Below are 23,195 nucleotides of genomic sequence, written 5' to 3'. Positions count from 1 at the left end.
ACTTATGTCAGGTGCAAAGAAAAAGCTGGGTTTTCTTCTGTATTATTTGGTCTGCTTTTGGTAGCACATTGCTACTGTGTGCAAGGGCCAGGTGTGGGAGGAAGAGTGGAGGTGGCACAAGGAAAAGCAGGATCCAAAGTCCCTGTTGTGGTTTATCTGTGGTGTCACAGTAACAGGAGCTCTGTCACCCAGGCTGGCTCGCAGAAGAGCCCTGGAGAAGCTGGAAAAGAGCATGGAAAGAACATTTCCATGGCTCTCCTCCCCCATCCCTACTCTCTGCTTTTACTTGTGCATCTCATAAAACACCCCCAGGCCAACCCCTGGCAAGGCCAGCTCCTCAAGCCAAAGCTTCATAAAACACCCCAGGTAGGATCCCAGGCTAAAAGCAATTCCCTCCCCACAGCCACAAACCTTGGATGCTCAGACCTGAGATGGCAGCCCCTGAAATAAAGAGTCAGGGGGGATGATTTGTACTCCAGAGGAGTCAGAAGTGCTGCATGGCACAAGGAGGTGAATTCCAACATCCCTGGCTCCTGTGGGGCTTTGTTTGGGCAGGAGCTGCATTCACACAACTCGGCCCCACCACAACAGGGAGTCAAGGTGGAGGTGCACTGACAGAAGTCAGCAAAAGCTCTCTCACACACCTCCTCCTCCTCCATCCCTTTTTTGCTAAAGTATGGCACTCAGATTGGTTTTTTAAATACCTTTTTTGATGGGGAGAGAGGCACAAGGGGAAGCATCCAACATACTCTAATCCTATTTGTTGTAGCCTAAAAGAAATCCATTTGTTCAGCTTTGCATCAGCATCCTTGTGATAATAATTTTTATTAGCACTGCTTATTTGGATCCATTTTACATAAATCAGAATTGGATTTCAAGTCAGGAATATGCCCTGCAATTACCTTTGGAGTGTGAGTCCTCTCAGGCATGACCTTACTCTGCAGAGCTCCCCTGGACTCATCCCTTATGGACACCCCCACACGTCTGACCATGGATACAAACAGAACACGCTGCAGCAAGACAAAGAGAGCTCAAACCCAAGTGTGATTGTGCAAGACTGTAGTAAAGAGGTCTTGGAGTAGAAGACAGCACCTTTACTTGCACAGGGTTAGTTTTACTCCTAAAAATTTTAGAAGTTACTACATTTTTAAAATTCAGCTTCTAGCAATTCCAATCTGAGAATCATAAAAAGTACTGTATTAATAATTGAGATGTAAAATGCCTGTTTGAGTCACTCCAGCCCTTAGTCCCCCTCCCCAAAGGGCTTGTTTGCCTTAGGGGAGCATTTCACAAGCAGCACACCAACTTTCTAAAATACAACTTCAGCAGATGAAAGCCTCATAACCACAGAAGAGCCACCTTCCTTCTAAATCTGGAATTTAAAAACTGTGACATCCAAGGAGCAATTTAAAGGTAGAATAGCCAGGATATTTCAGCCCAGCCAAGCACTTTGGCTACCACATGGTGTAGCTATTTCAGAAGGGCTGAGTGGTGATCTCCCCATTTCAGCCACAACATCCACCCTTTATCTCTGGGCAGACAAAGCTCTGCCACCACTGCTGTGACTCAGGGCTCTGGGGTGCACCCCCAGCACTGGGTGATTCAAGCCTGTCCATGGCCATGAGATGTGTCTCATTCCAGGGGCTCCACATCATCATTCTCCCTGGCTGCTGAAGCCCACCACTTCCTAATCTGGGAACGCTGCAGATGACAGAGATGTCTGAGCTGCACAGCCACGGCTCTCTTGGTGTCTGGGACTTGCACCTCCATGTTTTTAATGCCTCTCTAGATAGGCAGGACTAAATGATGTGGGCATGGCAAACACAATGCAATATTCACTTTTTTTGGGGAAAAGCAGCCCAAGTTAACAAATCAGAGCAAAAACACCTCACTAGATTTGTGCTACTTATTCCTATGAGTGGAATGCAAAGTACTTCAAGTTAACATTTCACGGTTCTTTGAATCCTTACCTGATAATGAATGCAGCACTGATCTATTTTCATTTAATGTTTTTCAAATCCTGTGTTTTTAACCAAGATTACAAAGCCGTGCTGCTGCTCAGTGAAGTTCACAATTCCTCTCAGGAGAGGTCGGCTTATCAACATTGCAGCAGGTCTTCAATGAAATGTCATGCACTGCCTTTGCTTTGCAGAGGCAAAACTGCAGTCACCAAGATGATTATATTAGCATTTCAAGCTAGCATTTGCCTCCAAAAATCCAACCTTTATTATTCTAATTCCTCCTTTTGCTTGGCTCAAAATATTACCTACTGAAGAGGTAGCTCAGTGGTGTTGCTAACCTGCCACAGCCTTCAGGATTTGACCCGCTCCAGACTAACTGCTGCAGCAAATCCAGAATTAACTCCCAGATTATGTCTCCAAGTGGTATTTCACAAGCACAACAACCTATATCACGTCTGGTGGTGTACCTGTGGTCATGAAAAGCCTTTTTTATCCCACTTTTCAGCAAGAGCAAGGTAAAAACCACCAGGAGTTCTCACAGTGAGGTCTAAATTAGACTGAAGTTTCCCCAACACTTTTTTTCCCCAATGACATGGAATTTGAAAGGTTGAGCAACACTTACACTGTCTTATGTGATCACCTCATAACAATAATTACTACTTAAAACCTGAAACATGATAGCACCTTGACATCCACCCTCAGCGTGGGAGGCACTATTTAGACATAACAGACAATCTGCAGAGCCCAGGGAAATTACAGCTTCTATATGAACATCAACAGTATCAAATGATGGGAAGAGCTTTGTCTTCCCTCCAGTTCATTTCCTGTAAAGGACATCTATTTTCTACTAAATAGCTGCACGTTGAGAAAAAAAAAAAAAAAAGAATGTATATAGCAAACACATTTAGTGCAATCCATCAATAAGTCTTGTAAGAGATAATGGTTTAATTGCAGAGACTTTCAAATGCAGCTTCTTATCCATCCAGCTAAATATATTAAAGAAGAAATAACAGCTTGGCATTTATTCAAAACTTTTCATTTGAGCTTTCCTAAGTTATTTGCAAACATGAGGTGTAGCCAGACAACAATAGCTCTAATAGCTGTTCCAGTTATTCAGGCTAAAATGGGATGTAGTTTTTAAATGAACATTGTGTTGTCAGACTTGTATCAGGAATGAAAAGAACTTAGAGCCAATAAAAATAATAAAAAGAGAACCCCATTCGCACATACATATTTATAGCTTAAACTATTTTGCTAGATGCACTAAATCTTCATTATTATAAAATTCTCCCATCCAAAAGAGATTTAAGTAAAATAAAGTATTACTAGATTACAGCTTTGCTTTTGTGAGCATTGTTATGACTTCATAACAATTTAATTCCACCATTAGCTCTGTGAGAGCAATTCTGACATTCAGACAACACCAACTGTGTAAATAAGTGTCACAGGCTGAATTTGTTTCCAGATATTCCCTGAGCATCCTTGCCATAAAAAGCTCACGTTCACAAATGTTGAACTCAATGCTACAAGAGGATTTACCAAATCAATTTCTATAGTGAGAGGAATCTAATATTGAATATTAATATTAGGAAAGTATTTATATCTTTAAAAAGTCAGTGCAGCATAACAAAAGAAGTAGGGGAATTAGACCAGTTGCAGAAGACATCAATAAGTGAAAAGGAATGCAGAACTGAAAACCATGTCTTTTATTTTTTTAAACAAAGATCAGGCTGAAATGGAGCTTGAGGAGATGAGGGAGCAAGATTTTCCCATTAACAGTGAAAGCAAACATCACCTACCAAGCTTTTTTTTCATCAGCAAGCAAGCACACAAAGATTACAGGTTCTAGTAATATCTAAAAAGACCTGACAGCCACTATTTCTGAAATTCACAGTTGTCACTTCTGACCCGGGTTCTCACCATTAAACTTTTGCTCATTTCCAAGACGATTCTCACTGCAGGGATTGTTGTAATCAGAGCAAGTCAGTGAAGAGTCACAGAAGACATCTGGTGGCCACTGCCCCAAATGACAATTGTGCTTTACACCTTGGTAATAAAGCTTAAATTTTAATTAAGTAAATAATTTTAAACACTTCAAATTAATTAAATAATTTCATTCACAAAAACTATTTTCACAAAAGTGAAAACAGTTGTGTTTACTGCATAACAGCCCTGTGACAACCCTCTGTGGTCAGGCCAGGAGCTGAGAACTTGGGAACAGCCCCTCACCAGGTATGTTAAATGAGGCTGAACATAACAAGCAGCCTTTGAATTTGGGCAACTTGAACACGAATGACAGAGCAAACATTTCCTGAAAGCCCAAAGAATTTCCTATTTCAAGTTTCCATGTCCTTATCCCACTACCATTCACACACTGAGCCTCTGGAGAAACAACCTTGTTTATTCTAGGAGTGCACACACACACACACACACACAAAGGCCATGAATCAGCCATCGGTTCCCCCAGGTGTGGAGTGGCAGGAGATCAGCTCACTGCGGTCACTACCAAACCTGCCAGAGCCCATGGGGGTGTGTTTTGGATTCTGGATGTGCAGAGCAAGTGAAATTTCCTCCTCTGCAGCTCAGAGTGACAGGAAGCACAGGGAACATGGCCAGGTCACTCTGTGCTTCCAGCAGAGATGGACATTGGACAGGGAACAAACAGCAGGTCAGACAATGGGGGAATCCTGTCCTCCAGCAAGCCTTGCCATCCAAAACCCAGCATTTAACAGGCAGCAGAGTATGTAATTCAATATATTCTTGATCACACATTATTCCCATTTTCTGAGGCCATCACTCCCTCTTTGATGCAAATGTGGAGTGCAAACCGCAGCAGAGGAAGGTCCAGCCTTTTACTATTTCATGAGCTCTAAGGAGAGACTGGAGCAAATAACATTTGCTACTGCTCAGACAGCACTTCAAAGCAGGAATCTGCAGAGAGGCAGACGGGACACAGCTCAGGCCCTGGAAGACGTGGCAGGAATAAGGTAGGAACTGAAGTCAGCCAAAATGATAAATGCACCAGAATGCCTTAGAAAAGCAGCACTAATGGATAAGCAGCTTCTCAAGGCAGGCAGCATGTAGCAATATTGATTCTTTAATACACACAATGAAACCAAAGTCTTAATGATTAATAATCTGTTGTGAAACTCTATTCATTAGGTAAAAACAGTGCTCAGAAATGACACAACATAAATCAGGCAGTCTCCTCACTCATGAAAGAATGATGAGCTTGCTCGCATCCATGTAAATTAGCAGCAATCACTCTGCATAAAAGCAAGCTCCTGCTTTTCACAACCCAGCTGGTAACAGCCAGGAAAAAATGCTGGAGAAAAAGAAAATATACATAAAAAAAACCCTGAATCTAATTTCAACACTAATTTCAGAAAGTACTTAAGCAAAACTAAAGCAAGCTGGTATTCAGGAGACACAAGGAAATGTGTGGAAAGGGACTCCTCCCAGAGCACAACACACATTTTAGCAGAATTATATCAAATTTTGCCACAAGCGTGATGAAACTTCCAGCCATCTCACAAAAATTAATGATACTATCTAAGTGTAACACTGGCATTTAACACAGAAGTTTAAAGACCAGAGTAAGAACTAACTAAGAACTACTTTAGTTAAGAACTAAGGAAAGACACTGCCTTAGGCAGCTTTACTCACTAAAATTGAATGTTCATTACCTTTTTGCCCAAGAATCCTCCTTAAACCAATTAAATGGACACTCTGGCAAGCAGATTAATAACCTCTACAGATTGTTTAGATTGATCTTCAATCAACATAGATCAGAGTAAGAGCTGACTGATAAGAGAGTCACAGAAGCAAAGAAGCAAGAGTCCCCCTCTCTGCTGGAACTGCTCTGGATGCTCCTACAGCAAAGGACTTCACAACAGACCTTTTATAAGGAGACTAACTCTTCTCACAAGAATGGCACAGCATGGCTGAACTGACAGAACACTGCTGGGTGCAGACACTGCAGAGGGAAGGCAGCCCCTTCCCCCTGCAAAGAATAAGGAAAGCAAAATCTGTATTTTTCCATCTGCAAAAATACTCCAGAAGGTCATTAGTGTTTCAAACACTTCTTTCAGTCTTTGTAAATGCAAATCAGAGTGTTTTATACAGCTGAAAGAGATGGCTCCTGCAACACACCCAGTGTCCACCCACACAGTAGCACAGCCACCCAGGTTTTAAACTTCACAGGGTGGCTCAAGTGCACTGAGGGAGCTGCAGGAATGTCCTGGTGATGCTGAAATATTCCAAACAGCCCAAAACCCATGGCAGGGTGCTCTGAACTTTTACTGAACACAACACTGGTGTCAGCTGGGTGTTAAGAGCTGGACTAACTCCTGCAGCTCTGCATCCCCACTCTGGTGTCAGCTGAGAGCACTTGGCACCTGCCAAGGCTCTGCTTACAGTCCCATCCACACCAGGGCTATCAAAACACTCTCCCAATTATTTCTTGTCAGCTTTATCACAGTTCCTACAAGCACAGCTGGAAATACATCCTTGTTCTTCCAAGGCACAACCCAACAGCACCCCCACCCTAAAGTGACAGTCAGCAGGACAAGACTTTCCAAGGCCGTTTTCACCTTTCTGCACCTTCATGATTTGCCACAGAGCCTGACACTGACAGCACCAGGGATGAAACTCAGGACTCTCAGCAACAGGACTGTGTCAACTCCTCACTTTCAAGCTTCAGATTTAAACTTTCCAATGTAAAATACTGTGAGTTTGATGGTAAATGTTGAAGTGTGCTGAAAGAGATGATCTCCTACAAGGGAAGATTTCTATGCTAATACCCTGTAGCCTTCTCTTGCCTCCCTGTCCTGATTTCCTACCACAGCCTCCCTACTAAAACTTGTAAATAAGAATGCAGAACTAGCATAATCTGTTAATGAAAGTCTGGCATATGAGCAACCACTACCTATTTGTCATGAAGGAGATCAACTGCTTAAATATGGCAAGTTATCAAAGATTAGCCAGTGCACAGAACAGAACTGCTTTTGCCCAGGAAGGGATTAGCCTTTCCCCATCATCATCATCATCCACCTCAGCCTGTAGAAAAGCAGTTTAGAAAGTCTTAGGTATCTTTCCATACATATTCCAGCCATAGATCAAGTTTTGTGGAAGAGCTTCTTAGCAAAACCTTCTTAGCAAAACCTAGTAGTATTTGATAATTGGAGCAAAAAAAAAAAAAAAAAAATACAGCAAGTGATTTTTATGATGAAAAGGGATACAGTCAGAGGCAGTAAACAAATCTGCATTCAGCATGCAGCAGATGTCAGCATTAACCAGGCTAATACTGAGGCACAGTGAAGGTGGATTCATAAGCAATGATCCCAAAAGCTGGAGATAAGTCTCTCCTAATAGAGATGGAAATTGAAATTTGGGAGCTGCCAAATCTCCAGCCTGACAACAAAGAAAGTTTTGTCAGTTCAGAACGAAAACCTGAAATACTGAAGGCAGACTAAAAAATGGCTTCCAATTAGGCCAGTGCTAATGATCCAATTTCAGGTGAATGGTCTAGAGTGGAGTCAGGAGTAGTAAAGCAGTTTCTTTGAAGTCTCAGGTTCTGCAGTTGGTGAAGCAGAGACAAAGTATAAAAATTCCCTGAGGTACAATGGAAAGAGATAAATGCAGAGGTTTTAAGTACATGGGTTTGAAGAAACAGTTCTAGTATGGAAGGAGTCTCATTTAAATCATTTCCTTGTATGGGCAATTGACTATCTAATAAATGTATATTGCATATAAGGAAGACATATTGAGCTCCCCTGTAGGATAAAGGATAATGAGTACAAAAATCAGACCTTGAAGATAATCTCGTTCCAAAATCCTGCCATGGGCAGGGACACCTTCCACTACCCCAAGTTGCTCCAAGCCCTGTCCAACCTGGCCTTGAACACTTCCAGGGATCCAGGGGCAGCCACAGCTTCCTTGGGAACCTGTGCCTCCCTCAGAGGGAAGGATTTATTCTGTATATCTCATCTACCCTCAGTTTGCAGCCATTCCCTGTGCCTGTCACTTCAGACCATTGTCCAAAGTCCCTCTCCAGCTCTCCTGGAGCCCCTTTAGGCTTTGGAAGGAGCTCTGAGCCCTCCCTGGAGCCTCCTCTGAGCTGAACACCCCCAGCTCTCCCAGCTGGCTCCAGAGCACGGAGGCTCCAGCCCTTGGAGCTCTCCATGGCCTTCTCTGGACTCTTTCCAACAGCTCCATGTCCTTCCCAGGCTGGAGACAGCACTGCAGGTGGGGTCTCAGCACAGTGGAGTAGAGGGGGAGAATCCCCCCCCTGCCCTGCTGCCCACACTGTGGGATGAGCCCAGGATATGCCTAGAACTGATTAGAATGTAATTTATTCATTTTCACAATCGAAGTACTTGAAACATGAAACTTAACAGCATAAAACAAGATAGATTATTAAACACAGAGACCCTTAAAATTTATTTTTAATCAATAATGTAGGAAATGGTACTTTTAATTGTTGGGGTTTTTCCTCACAGTGAACTGTACAGGGCACATCTCCAACTGGCAGCTGTGGCAAGCTGGTGCTATAGATCCATTTTGCACAATTGCTTCCTAATTAAAGCAGTAAAATCTTTCAGCACCCTTGTAAGAAAAAGAATTCAGATCTAATATGACAGAGACTGTAGTTGGCTGACTTCAGCTATATTCAGCACTAAATGTTTAAGAAAAATGGATCCAGTTCTGCAGTTTATCTCTCTATACAGTGAGGTAAACAGCTCATTTAAGCTTCCCTATCACTCACCTGCTGGAAGAGAAACTCTAAGACCACATTTTATCACTATGAAAGACTATGAAAAGGCCATTTTTGTTTGAGTGCTTTATCAATCTCTTCCTCACCTCAGCATCACATATGTAATAATTAGAGTTCATTTTTAAAGCCTTCAAGTGCTGCTTTTGCTTGGAGATGCTGTTCTACCAACATGCTTCAGGGGATCTGCTCATCACTCAGCACAGCAACTCCTCCACAAGACAGTCAGAGGAGCTGTGGTGTTTGCCAGTCCCTCCAGTCAGCTCCTGCCGACTCTGGGATCACAGCTGAGCCCTCTGAGCACACACCTTCCTTTTCAGAAAGTTTGAGTTTTGCTGAAATTAACATTCTGGAAAGGCACAAGATACACTAGTGTGCAAATTTCAAGGTGCACTGACAGAGTCTTTCCCCTTCACTATCTACTGGCCACACTTTTTTCTCAGCTGGATATCACCAAAAAGCAGGGACTATAGACTCAACTCTCACCAAGAAAAGCAAAGAGAAAGAAGTAAACTTTGCCTTTATAATTCCTCTCAAGTTCAAGCTTGCAAGCAAACTGTGAGCTGGAGTAATCTGCATCAGGGTGAAATCTGTAAAATCCCAGCAAGGGCTACCCTGCTGCCCAGGGTAACGACACGAGCATGAACTCCAGCTTGTAAAACACCCTCTGTGGGGAAAGCAACAGCACAAAGAGACCAGCCCAAAACTTGCCCATAGATTACTTTTTTCCCCTTAAGGCACTCCTCAATTGTCAGCTCAGGACAAAATTTAGAGCCTTTCTGCATTATTCTCACAGAACATTTGAGCACCAGCAGAGCTGATTTCTGGCCAGTTGCCTCCTTGGCTTTTCAGAAGCCTCTCCATGTGTTGCTTTGGGTGCTACAGAGAGTGCGATGACCGAAAAATGGAATTACTTTGCTGGAAGTTATTTTGCCTTACATTGTTAGTATCCAATAATATTCACCAACCCTTTCAGCCAAAATCTGGTACCACTGAAGCAATCCAGATCTTTCACTAAGTGCCTGCTGGATGAGCCTCAGCAGAACTCAGCAGGTAATGGTCCCACCAAAACAAGATCATAAATACCTTTATAAAAATAACCCTAAAAGAGAGCCCTGCTACCAAAAGTTCAACTTCTTGTGTTTATCGTGGGCTTTAATATACAAGAACTTCACACAAGTACATTTAAGAATTCACCTGTCTCTAGGGGGTTAAGTGGCCCACCATGGAATTTCTCCTTAAGCATTTCTTAGTTATGAAAAGCCAGAAACACAATTTTCCTGGGACAAACCAGTTCCCACAGTGCAACAGAGAAACCAGATACAGTGTTTGGTATTTAGAAGAAACTGTGTAATAACATACTGGAAGGGAAACATGCAAATATTTAAGCCCTGGAAAAGCACCAATCGTTATTTTTATGAACTACAGCACATGGCACAATAACTGAATAGGACTGAAGGCATGAAATACTGATCTGTTCATTAATTATAAAGTATGTCAGTCTATGTATTTCAAAGGCAAATTACTGAAAGGAAAAGGAAGAACTTTCTAAAACGAACTTTGTTCCCTCTTAATTTGTCCAGACTTTTAATATGCCATTTTTCAGGACAGGAGCAGCCCAAACTCAGAAGAGAGCTGAATAAACAACAGTGGTACTGCCTTCTACTGCCAGGACCTGGAAGAACCTATTCATCCACTCAAAGGAAGAAACTTTTCCTCATGTGTATAAGTGAGGCTGATCTTTTGCAGCTCTTTTAACAGATGTCCTAGCCCTGATGTCCCCTTTCAAGTTTATTCTCTTCTAAACGAAGCCACCGAGGTCTCTCGTGGACATATGGCACATGGACATTAGAGATGCCATTTTTGTGCTGGGATCTGCTGACCTCAGGTCACACTGGCAAGAAGTTACCATCTGCCTATTGCTGTTAGATGATCAAAAAAGAACGTTTCTGGCTTTTCTGCCACAGCAAAACACCAAAGGGACTAAGAACATTGTATTGCTTGCAGCAAGTGCTCTGGCTGTATCTCACCTGACCTTGAAACTCTGTCCAAAGTAGTAAAAGCAGGAACCAAACTAGGGGTGGAGGAGTGGGTATATCACAGGACTGAAAGCAAGGAAAAACCCAGCAGCAGGTTTAACATCAGAGGGCCAAGTTAGCCCTGATATTCTCTAACCTTCTCTTAATTACCTCAACTTTCTTCAGTGCACAAACATTGTATGGGAAAATAAAACACTGAGGTAACTCAAAACAGTATTTCAGCAGGGCAGGGTAAACATGGGATCTCTGTGTGTTTGTTGAACACTGCAGAGAATTCCTTGGGCCTTTCTAGAAACACAGAATGAGACAAAGTTAGAAAGCAAAGCCCTTTAAAAGTAAGAACAAATCAAAACTTTTCCTCTAACTGGATTGTGTTCTCAGACAGCAAATATTTCAATTTTTAGTTTTATAAAGATTACAGATGCAGTTTTGTTTTGTTCACAGATAAACTTCCTCTACAGGACAAAACTGTTGCAGAAGCTTTGTCAAAGTCACAATCTCCAGCCAAAGACAGCAGTCAGCAGCACATCATCTCAAAAAATCTCTTAAAATTCTAATATTGTATTAGAATTTTAAAAGTGTTGTGCAAAAGCAAGGATTACTCCAAAGTTTAAGCAAAAACAATGCATTTCTGCACCTCACTTCTGCAGATGCCTTCAGTTTACAGTTTCTTTGGTTTTGGGAGGGGATTGTTTGGTGGGTTTGTGTTGTTTAAGGAAGAATTTGATGCAGTCACCAAATCTACCTCTGCCTCCTACTGAATTTTTCATTTGGCTTCTTTCCTGAGATTCTGAACTCCCTCCATACTTTGCAGAAGGCCAGCAAGTGACAGAGCTGCTCTACCCCAAACTTCTGGCCTCTCGCACTCCAATCCATCACAGCCCAGGATGAAGGTTTAACCAGCTATGAGAAACCACTGAGCAAAGCTGCTCCAAATGCAACAAGAAACTCTTTTCACAACAGCATTAAGTTCACAAACTTTCCAAAATAAAGGTTTTTTCCCCTTCCAAGTAGCAAAGTCCCTTCGGTAAAGACAATTAAAGAACACCTGTGACTGACCACAGCATCACCACTGGCTGAGGCTGGTCTGTACGATGACACACACAACTCAAAAAGGATCAAACACTTCCCCAGACTGCAAACCAGAACATAACCAAGGCAGAAATTAGAAACTTGTACAATATTAAAAAGTTACTTCCTTGCATTCCACCTTTAGCTGTACAATAACCTCTCCCCAGCTTTCAAGCAATCTGACCCAAGTATTTTCTTAAAAAACAAATCACAGAAGATTTGCATTAAGCAGCAAGAGAAAGAAAACAAGACTTCCATAAAGTACATGTCTGTATCTGCTCCATGGTCTTGAATAAATCCATATTGTACCTAGCTCAGCAAACCAAAATTAAACCAAACAGCAATAGAAACTTCTCACCATGTTCCACGAAGACGTTGCAGTGAGGGCCCGCATGCCTCGATGACTCCTTCTTCCCTGCTCCTTTGATGAAGTGCAGGGCAGGCAGACTTGGCCTCCTTTGGTCCCCAAGAACTTTTCCAGGCTGCTGCCCCATAAAGTAACTATGGGCAGCCTTTCCCAGGACGAGAAGTTTCCAAAGAAGTCTGTGATCCCTGATCTTCCAGGCTGGGAAGGAGTTTTGAAGGAGAAGGTATTTAGGTGGGTGCACTGGCTGCACTCACAGTGGGATAAAGTCACTTGAGGTGAAGAATTAAGACAAATTCCTCCAATGCTCCTGAAGACAGCAACAAGGCTCCTTAGGTGACTTTATGCAAAAAAAAAAAAAGAAAACAAACAAACAAAAGAAGCGAGTAAAAGTTCCAACCGCTCAGCAATGACCAAGCAGTACCAAAGTTTCAGGTTGCCATATGTAGTGTGTCTTCCACCGGGTAAAGGAGAATCAGTTCATCTCACAGGCAAGAAACCACACATGGGCTCACCCAGGGCAGGAAACAGCCATTCCCACCACAGCTAGTGTCAAGGTTTCTTTTTTTTCCTCCTTTTCTTTTGCATAGCATTGAGTTAGCAAAGGCCAAAGAGCCACGGAGATTTGGCTTCAAGTATCGCTGAAGTCCAGCAGGGTCAGGTGCGCTGGAACCATGGCAGCTCTCCGGGCGAAGCAGCAGCAGCAGCAGCAGCAGCTCCGGGTGGGCTCCGCACGCTCCCTGGGCTGCAGGGATGGCACCGGGGCTCCTCGGTCACCGGGCTTCGGCTCCTTCCAGCGCCGCTACCTCGGGGCCGGGGGGCCCGGCGGGGCCATAGCGGCGTCGGAGCAGCGCTGGGGCGGCCGGGCCGGCGCCCCGTGCCCGCTGCCTCAGGCGGAGCCGGGCGCGGGGCTGCGAGGCCGGGGAGCTCCGGGAGGCCGGTTCCTGCCCAGCAGCCGGGCCGGGGCAGGCGGGGGGGACCGCGCCGGCCGCATCCCCGGGCGGGCGGGCGGCAGCGGGGCCGGGCAGGCGGAGCGGGGCGAGGGGCCGCGGGTAGCCCGGGGCTGCGGGACTGGCGGGGGGCGGCAGAGGCGGCGAGGGAGATCCCGGAACCCCCGGGCCGGCGGGCGGGCGGTCACATCCCCTTCCGGCCCCTCCTCCTCCGCCGCCCCCGCCTCCCGCCCGATCCCGGCCCCGCTCCCGGCTCCGGGGACCGGCCGGGCGGGGAAGGGCAGCGGAGGCTCCCGGGGAAGCCTCTGAGCAGCGTGGCCGGCAGGGCGAGGGAGGGGATCCTCCCTTTAGGCGGCCCTGGTGAGGCATATCTGGGGTGCTGTGCCCAGTGCTGGGCGCCTCAGGGCGAGATGGGCAAGGAGCGGCTGGAGAGGGTCCTGTGAGTGTGAGGGGCACCCAGAGGATTTGGGGCTGGAGAGGGTCCTGTGAGTGTGAGGGGCACCCAGAGGATTTGGGGCTGGAGCAGCTCTCTGATGAGGAGACACTGCGGAGCTGGGCCGGGTCAGTCTGGAGAAGGGAAGGCTGAGAGGGGATCTCAGCAATCCCTGTCGGTATCTCCCTGGCGTGTCCGAGGATGGTGCCAGACTCTCTTCAGTGGTGCCCGGTGACAGGGTGAGGAGCAATGGGCATAAACTAAAACATAAAAAATTTCCTCTCAACAGGAGGAATAGCTTCTTTATGTTGAGGGTGGCGGAGCTCTGGAATAGGTGCCCAGAAAGGGTGTGGAGTTTCCCTCTCTGGAAACATTCCAAACCCACCTGGGCACATTCCTGTGTCACCTGCTCCAGGTGACCCTGCCCTGGCAGGAGGGTTGGACAGGATGATCTCCAGAGATCCCCTCCGACCCCAACTAATCTATGATTCTGTGAAAAAAAAAAAAAAAGTGAAAAGGCCCCAAAAATCTTGTGTGAAATCCCTTACCTCTTTAGAAGGGCCCACCCAAGTAGTTTTCCCACAGATCTGACTCTGCAGGGGTCTCAGAGCCTCTGGCCAGCTCTGAACCCTGGATGCTTGCAGAGATGGACAGGGAACAGATCCTTAGTGGATCAGTTGTGTGCACAGCCAGGAATCTGTCACCCTGCTTGCACAAAGGACTTCACTTCCTTTTAAATGCTCTCAGCATATGCAGAACTAGATACCAAAACCAGCCATAGAGGCCAGTGACAATTGAAAAAATATTTTATTGACCTATTTTTGTGCACCATTTGGTACAAAGATGGAGTTAAACCGCCAAATTCTTCAGCAGGTGCTGAGCGCTCCCTGAGCTAAAGAGCAGACCATGATGCTGAAGATATTTAGTTTTTCATACATTCTCCAGTTCACCTTGGGGATAGAGAAGGTCAAGGCAGCAGCTTGAGGTCAGGGTGTTTTGGTCAAAGGTCTGTGGTTGCTCCCACTCCACAACAGGAGAACACACAATTGCAATTCTGTGCTGTAGCCTCCTGCTCAGGGCAACCATCTGGACACAGAGCAGCTTATTTATAGTGACTCCTCCCTTGTGACAAATCCAAACACACTCCATGTCTCCTATGCCATATTCAAGGTCTCTGGCAGACCTGCATTTTTCATCTTCTAACAATAGCATCCAAAATGGAGCACTTCATACAGCCCTGCGGGATCCTCCATCTCTGCTGTGCCAGGCTGCTCCTACATCACTAATTCTTAGTCAGGAGACTGAGCTCAAACCATTTCTATTGGATTTCTCCATCAATCACTCAGTTTGCAGGTACTGAGACTGGTTGTGCTGCGCACACACCCACACAGGAGAGAGAAATTCTCGTGCTGAGACAAATCCAGGGTCACATCTGTTGAACTCTGTGGAATTCCTCCAGGTTTATCTCAGTAATGGAGATCAGCTTCTCACCAAGGTGATGTAACCCCCTCTGGGCTCCCATGGATTGGAGGAAAGGGAGGAAATGAAGCTGTCAGCACAGGCCAAGCAGCCCAAGAGAATTTGTTACAAAACCCAATACCAACCATTCTTCACTGTAAAAGATACTCTCTTCTGGGTCTGACTGCAGCATCCTGGATAATCTCTCCTACCATGGCAGGGCTGAAGCAGAGTAAACTCCTGAAGACAACCATGGGTCCACGATAGTCAGAAAAATCTTCACCAAATTAAGCAAAAGTCATTCCAAATATGCAATAGAATCACAGAACTGTTTGGGTTGGAAGGGACCCTAAAGACCATCATGTTCCACCCCCCCTGCCACAGGCAGGGACATCTTCCAGGCTGCTCCAAGCCCTATCTAACCTGTCCTTGAACACTTCAGGGCTGTGCTGTGGACAGTACAGGCTGTAGATGTGCTCTTCCTGGCTTGCCTGAGATCTGTGCAGAGGAATGCACTTTTTATTTAACAGACCAGGTGAGTTTATCATTGAGGCCGACAGGCAGTTATTCCTTCTGATGCTGTGCAATCATAAGCAGCAAAGTGGGGCAGGTCCTTTGCCAGCATTTCCCAGCCTCTTTCCACTCAGCAGTTTCTCCAAAAGCATTTCCTGTTTCCCAGAGCACTGCTGTAGTTAATCTGGGACAATACAGAGGCAGATGAGTCAGCTGGTCACTCCCAAATGTCATGGTGAGATACCTGCCTTCCCCTTCCTGAAGGACACTACATGTTCTGCCTCCAGCCCTGCTGCCAGTTTTTGTGAACATGACTCTCCTGTTAAACTTGAAAGCTGCCCAATAGATTCAGAAATTGTTAGAGAAGAAAATAAGAAGAAATTCAGAATTGTTAGAGACGGAAAAGTTGTGTGAATACAGAATAAGTTTTAAAAAAAAAAGCTTCAGTGGTTTTTTTTTAAATCAAGTCCATGTACATACTACCATTTATTTTTTCCTAGCAGATACTTCAGCACTTTTTGTTTACCTCCCATTAAGTGTGGGTTCTCACCCAACAGCTGCAGTGACATTTTCTCCATAACAATATCTTAAAAACTCAACCTCTTCACCAAATAATAAAACTTAGCATGCTAATTAACAGTCCTCAGGAACCTGAGAGAACCATTTCAAGATGTCTCAAATCTCAGTGGGATTTCAGTCTCTTCTCAGGTCTGTGCAAAGCTTTTTATTTGTACCACTCTCAGCTGAACAGCAAAACTGCATGGATGGTACAGAAGTAATGCAATAAGCAGCAGTAATTGGATTAATAACCCATTAGCACAAATTTAAAATCTCAGTGGTTATTCCTAGGAGTAAAGGAATTCTTGCTATTAGAACATGAACACTGGCACCAAGAAACAAGAAAATTCTTTTTGCAGATGAGTGATGTTGTGTTCTTATTCCTACAGACAACACTCACAGCAAGGGAACTAGTTACCAACCCCACTTCTGAGCACAGCTGCACCGTGTATTAACCCTGGAGGAGGCAGCACAGGAGGTGCTACAGCTGCTTTAGTGTCAGACACTGGTGAGCAAAGAAATCAGATTGGTCTGAGCTGTTTTAATGCCTGTTGCTGGCTTGTTGTTACCTGCTGGTTTGCAGAGCTGTGCTGGATGGGAACTGCCAGCAATGACCTTGCTAAAGCCTTGCTACAGAATTTAGGTCTTGGCACAGCCCTGGCTAAATGTGGAAAGATCAATAATTACCCTTCGTGGTCACTGGGGAAAATACTGAGAGCTTTGGTTCCCTCCCATCAGGAAAGATCTACAACCAAACCTCACCAGCTGGTGTTCCTGGGTTTAAAAACAAAAGTACCAGGTAATCAGGAGTAAGGGAACTGGATGAGTCACATGCCTCCCCCATTTAATTCATCATTAATGCAAAATATCAGGAATCCTGCAGCAAGCAAGAGGAATCAGAAAGCTCAGAGTTGAAGCAGTCCAGATCTTGAATTGTTTTTTAGCAGAAATCCCTGAATTTCCCCTGTGGTAATAAGATAAACAGCTGCTAAACTACAGCATTGGGTGAGGGGGGGAAAAAAGTACTTTTCTAAGTGAAAGATGCAGACTGCTAAAGCTTTTTTAGGCTTTTTGAACCAGTTTTGTCCATGGAGGTGTGTGTTATGTGGCTACCAGCAGCCTCATGGAGACCTGAAAGTGTCACCATCAAACCTTGGTTTTCAAATTTCCTCAGTCATCTTGAGGATGTGATAGTTACAACACTTACTAGGAAATCCTCTTAAAACTCAAAACCAACAATTCCCAGGCCTTGTGTGGAGCATTCCAATGATACCCCCAACAAGGTCAGTACTATTTTCAGAGGCAGCACGGGCAGTTGTGCAGCAGCAGCACGGATTAGCCATGTCCTTGCTTGTCCTTAGCCCCATTGTGCTTTAGGATCTGGGCAGCAGCGCTGGTGGCAGCCGCCCAGGCCCTGCTGTTTGGCAGGGCAGCGAGGCGGAGCTGCTGGAGAAGGGAAGCGCCACAAACGCGATCCAAAGGTGCCATCTAGTGCCTGCTCGGGACCACAGGGAAAGCGGCCCGAGCTGCAGGGACAGCAACAAGGGAATTGCTGGTTCCCAGGAAAACACCGAGGAAAGAATTTTCCCGTGTGCCTGAGGCAAGAATGCGAATTTGCAACGTGCATTTGGATTCAGGGACAGTTGGGACAGATGTTTTATCATCCCTTTTAAGAATTACAGTGCTGTGGTGCAAGGATATATTTGCAATAAAAATAGAATACATATATAATAAACCAGCTCTAATACAGCACCTGGAGCTGAGAGGATTCTCCAGGGAAAGCATCACATTCTTCACAGAGAACGTGACTGACTGCCTGCCAACACTTGGCTCAAGGTGTCCACCTCTAACCACTGGCCTGAAGTTCTTTACCAGTGTCATACTGGGCTCCCTGTCATCCCCCAGTCACCTCTGCCTGACTCACCTCTCCCAGGGATCCTGCAGGGAGGCAGTGCTTGGAAAGCCACTGTGAACACCAGGCAATCCTTACAGAGGAACCCTGTAAGGGCTGAAGAGGAAGGTCAAGTCCTGCTGGGATGAAGGGCAGCAGCTGAAGGGGAGATAAGACAGTGGAACCATTCCAAGTGTCCTAGCACAAGGAAACTTGAGCCAGCCACAGCTCTCAAGCTAGGCTAAAAACAAGCCAATGCACACGCTGCTGAAGCACTGATTTGTTTCAAAAAATTTATTGAAATGTAAAATACTTAATACAAAACCATACTGGTGACTCCTCAGAAGAGGAGCTCACCTCTCAGGCATTAAAAAAAAAACAAAAAACAGCAGGATATACACAAACCAGGACACTGCTTGTCCAGAGCTCCTGGCTCACGTGGACAGAGACAGCCACATCCCATCTCATACCCCTGAGACATTCAAGTCATGAACAGCCAGACCCAAACTGTGGTTAGCAAGGCTGTGGATACTCCTGTTCTCTAAACACATGTGCCTAGGTTTACATTCTTAAAAATGAGAGCTCTCAGTCAGGGGACAGACTGGCAGATCTGTATCACAAGTAAATTAAAAGCCAAATCATTTTCTGGGGAGAGAGAAACATCACAAAACAAATGCCTTCCTCTCTGTCATTTTGCACAAAGTTCTGGGGCACTAGACACAGCAACAGGTGCTAGGAGACAGGTCCCAGTTGCATCTGATCTTTATAAAGGTCAGATATCAATTTTTCAGGCCGTTGCACTAAAAGGCTATTGTACTTAAGTACTACTTTATACTAAAAGGACACAGGAGATATCCTAGGAGTGAGGAATTTTGGTGGTTTCTGAAGTGTGGAATGAATGTTGGGAACTAGAACACTGAAAAAAAACCCCATATAATACTGAGAATCAAAGCTGCCATGCTGGGATTTCAAATGACTGCTTCTGGCCATGTGCCCTATCCTATCCCTCCGAATCCAGCAACCTCTGTCGAGCTTCCAGAACGATCTCCTCTGTCACCTCTGGCTTGAGAATGTCCTTGATCTGCAGTAGAAAGAAGAGCAATATGAGCACCAGGAATCAACAACTACTTCTGCACTCAGTGGGGAGACAAAGGTCCCTGACACACAGTAGCAATCAGCAAGGGAGTTTAGAGGGCTGTGGTGAAAAAAGATCTATGGCAGAGGGGCCAAGGCATAATTAACACCTCATTGAGAATGAAAGCAGAATTCAGATCTCATTTATTTATGGGAAGAGAATTGCCTGCAATAGTGCTGGCAGGAATCACAGTGAAAAGCTGTACAGCAAGAGGGAAAATGGAGGCAGCCTTCCAGCAGTGCAGGATGTGGATACAGACATGAGCCTGCTCTCTGTACAATACATGACATTTTCATTGCTTCATAAAATGCACTGTACCCTCATACAATGCCAAATTTAACACTGTTTTCACAGGAATTAAAGGGTCCATAATCCCAGCGAGGGACACACAACATCTATCAAAAAAGGGACTGATCTCTCTTTAGGAATAGTTAGACTTTGCCAGAGGCAGAACCTTTCAAACTATCTCTGAAATTGGGCAAGGCAACTTATGTTGTGCAGAAGAGGAGAGTTTATGCTGTCACTTACTACAGGATGCTTTGGTAAATTAAAAGGAAACTCTGACTTCAGCAGCAACTGATGCAGCCTTTCTGTTCCCTCCCCTCAGAGTGGAATAAACACTACTGGTTCCTGTACCTGATGAGGAAGGGATGCTTCATAGCAATACAGGATGCTGGTGTCAAAGAGCATAATCTTGTGAGTAACCAGAGCCATGATGCAGTTTCGGAGCCGTGAGATCACCTCCCGGTCAGACAAGGGAACTGGCTGAGGAAGGACAGAGGAAAAGGGATGAATGCACAGGGAAATAATGCAAGGAAGACGAGCCTTGATGTACACCTAACACAGGATCCTGACAGCCTCAGGTTACTCAGGTGCCTCTGACTGTGTCAGACTAAAAACCATCACTGGTAGGAGAGGACTCACGTTGCCTGGACTCACCTCCAAGTTGGCAGTGTAGCCTCCAGCCTCATCATCCTTCTGCTCCGGGGTTGGGTAGATCCAGATGAAGCCGTTGTTGCCGAGGATCACGGAGGCACCACAGGGCAGGTCATGGAAATGAGTCTTCTGGCGTTTCACAAGGGAGGGAGAGACCTGAACCAGCACACCCTGGGCAAGCTGGAGAGCAGACCACGAGGCTCAGCATGAGAGACATCATGAGCTACCACAGATAACACCAAGCCACTGATACATACTCACTCCATTCCTGGCCTAGGAACAACTCTGTTTTAACACCTTTTCCAGTGAAACAGTGAATATAAAACCTGCAAGCCTCTGGGAGTGCTGGGAGGATTAGCTAATGCTTGTGCAGCCCTTTGAAGATGAAGAATACTCTAAGTGCTTAGCGCAAATGTTAATAATATCTTGATCGTAACTACACATCAACCATCCCTGCAGAAAAATGAGGAGTCAGAGGCCCAATTTAGCAGAACACTTTCCCTCATAATCCAATCACTGTCCTTCACCCTTTGTGCAATAAGCACACTTCCCTTTCATCTTTTAAGTGCTAATACCCTTGGTCTGGTAATCCCAAACTGCAGCCTACGCTCCAACGGCCTCTTGGCTTATTTCAATGCACAAAACTAGAGATAAATGCCAACTGTGTAAAGCCTAAAATAGAGCCCTGGGGAGAAGAACAAGTCACAGGGGCAACAGCCAGCAGAAGAGGAATGAGGAGATCTCTCCACAGGATTTAATTCCAAGTGGCTAGTGGGGGAAGCAGAACTAGCAGGCTGAAACTGTGGACAGGGAGAGCAGTGGATCAAAGGGAAACTCAAGGACACCTCCTTTGCTTTGGGAAACTCTGCTTGGTGGTCCCATGGAGGAGCTGAGGGTCTCCCTGTCCTGCAGGAATGAGTAATAACAACATCCTGCACTACTCCGTAGCTCTTTTCTTAAAAAAGCCTCCAAAGGGCCTTATAGAAATCAGCTGGTGCAGAATGAACCCAGGATCAAGGGCTTTGGAATAACTCACCTTCCCATACTTCAGGCTCCGGGTGTGCAGCGATACAGCCCCATCAGAAAATATAGACTGGACCTCTGCCTGTGGGTGCCACTTAAGGAAACAGGGTCCCTAAGGCTGCCCAGTGCCACCCCAGCATAGCTCTCATCCCCAGCCAGGCTGGCCAAGCTCTCACTGCTCTTCCCATGCCCTTGGCTCTTCTGTCAATGGGAGCAGCAGAAGGATACACTGATGAGATCCCCTTCCTGCAGGTAGTCCCTCATTGCAAGCTCATCTTCTGCTGATTTCCTTCTCTGAAACATCACAACGAAAGTTACATGTAGCCCAGAACGAGAAAACATCCATCAGTAGCTCTTTGTGGGGGACCTCAGGATGCCACGCAAAACACAACCAGCTACACTCACCAGCTCCCCACCAGGTAAATTTATAGACGACAGCAACAGGACTGAATCCAGCCTGGAATTTGTTTCCACTTTCCATCGCTTCTGCTGAACCTAAGGGGAAAAAAAACCACCCAAACTTATAGGTACACACTCAAAAACTGAATGGGAGCTGCAGCTCACCAAACTGCAGGAAAGGACAGCTCTACTGGCTACTTCCAGCCCCATCCCGGTTAAAATCCACACACTTCCAGTACCCTGAGCAGGGACACTGATGTGTGTCAGTGGTTTAGGATCCCGGGAAGCTTTTAGAGTCGGACTGAGCCACAACCACCCTCCTCCTCCTCGGCACCCGGCAAACAGGGGGCTTTACCTCCGTAATCCTGCCGACCACGATGTCGCCGATCTCGCCGTTGTACCTGGGACAGAGAGCGGCGGTCACACACCTCACTCACCCGGCCGAGCCAGGCCCTGCCGCCGGCCCGCACCGCCGCGGCCGCGCTCACCTGGCCTTCAGCGCCCTGACACACACCAGCTTGTTCACCCTCTCCACCACGCCGGCCACCGAGGCGATCAACTTGTCGTCCTCCACATAAGTACCGTGGCCCCTGCGGAGAGACAGCGGCTACCTAAGGACAGCCCGAAGCCGCGCCACCCCGCCGCCACTGGCTCTCCTCCGGCGCTGCCCGCACCTCATGTATCCCGTGTCCGTGGTGATGGTGTCCCCCGGTGCCACCAGGTGCTTCTCGCCGCCCCGGAGCGCGCTAGAATCCAGGGGCGCGCGGGCCGCCGGCAGCCTCATGGTGACCGCCGCCATCTTGGCCCCGCCGCTCGCGCCTTCCGCCCGCCATGTTGGCTGCTGGCGACAGCGCGCCTGAGGGCGCGGGCGGCGCCATCTTGAGTGAGGGCAGCAGGGGCGGTGACTGGGCAGCCATGTTTGTTCCTGGCAGCAGAGTGCCCTCGGGCTTCGCTCCGGTGGAGCCCAAGGGGGACCGCGGCCATTTTTAGTGCGGGCAGCGCCCGGCAGTGACCCGCTCCCTCAGAACCTGCTCGGCAAACCGGGAGAAGCCCGGGAACCCTCCCCCGGGGCTCACCGGGCCCCACAGCCCGGGCCGAGGCGGGGAGCAGCACCCCCAGTTCGGGTGCCCCTCACACACGGTGTCCCCCTGAGGGCAATCCTTTCATGCCCTCCCCAGCTGGCCGGTGCTCACGCTCGGCTCAAACATCCCCGGGGGACTCGGCCCTGAGCCCTTGCCCTCGGCCGAGCTGTGCCAGCACGAACTGATACGTCCGCGGAAAAGTTTTATCCATTCAAGCACCGGCTGCGGAGGAAATGCTTCGGGAAAAGCAGCCCGCGATGACCGTCAGCAAATATGTCCCTTCCCTTCAGGAGGGCTTGCACCTGTGTCCCATCACAGCCGAAATATAGGCACTAATTCATGGAATGTATCAAAGGATGGCAGTAGCTGTGGCTTTATAGATGACTGTACAAGTTCACAAGAATAGGGATTGGCTGGGTGGAGTCGGTAGATAGCACCCGCTTCAGAGTGAGCCAGCCCTTACCCCAGCTTCCAGACCCAAAAAAGGGCTTCTTTAGCCAAAAACTGGGGGATTTTCCCCTCCCAGTTGCACTTCTTGGTCCAACAGATCCTCACTCACAGATTGTTGTGGTAGTTAAGACCTTCACTCATCGCAATACCCACATCCTGG

At 46.5% G+C, this 23,195-nt stretch overlaps 2 protein-coding genes across 2 annotated transcripts in view; both read right to left on the bottom strand.

Moving 5' to 3' along the window:
• Positions 1–13,313, bottom strand: part of ABL1 (ABL proto-oncogene 1, non-receptor tyrosine kinase) — a 78,042-nt gene extending 64,729 nt beyond the window's left edge. The window contains 1 exon segment of the mRNA XM_036394029.2: positions 12,202–13,313. Coding sequence (XP_036249922.2) covers positions 12,202–12,337 — 136 coding nt within the window. The 5' untranslated portion in view covers positions 12,338–13,313.
• Positions 13,314–18,289: 4,976 nt separating this feature from the next.
• On the bottom strand, positions 18,290–22,336 carry EXOSC2 (exosome component 2). The gene is made up of 9 exons (XM_036394229.1): positions 22,178–22,336; positions 21,992–22,093; positions 21,859–21,904; positions 21,510–21,599; positions 21,333–21,398; positions 21,118–21,186; positions 20,085–20,261; positions 19,782–19,910; positions 18,290–19,091 (listed from the first exon to the last, which is right to left on the bottom strand). The coding sequence occupies exons 1-9, from the start codon at positions 22,300–22,302 to the stop codon at positions 19,011–19,013; spliced, it is 885 nt and encodes a 294-aa protein (XP_036250122.1). The 5' UTR covers positions 22,303–22,336; the 3' UTR covers positions 18,290–19,010.
• Between the last annotated feature and the right edge of the window lie 859 nt (positions 22,337–23,195).

This window comes from Molothrus ater, chromosome 20 (assembly GCF_012460135.2).
Source record: "Molothrus ater isolate BHLD 08-10-18 breed brown headed cowbird chromosome 20, BPBGC_Mater_1.1, whole genome shotgun sequence".
NCBI classification, from domain to species: domain Eukaryota; kingdom Metazoa; phylum Chordata; class Aves; order Passeriformes; family Icteridae; genus Molothrus; species Molothrus ater.
The sequence above is the reverse complement of the archived record's forward strand: the minus strand, read 5'-3'. Positions and strand labels throughout refer to the sequence as shown.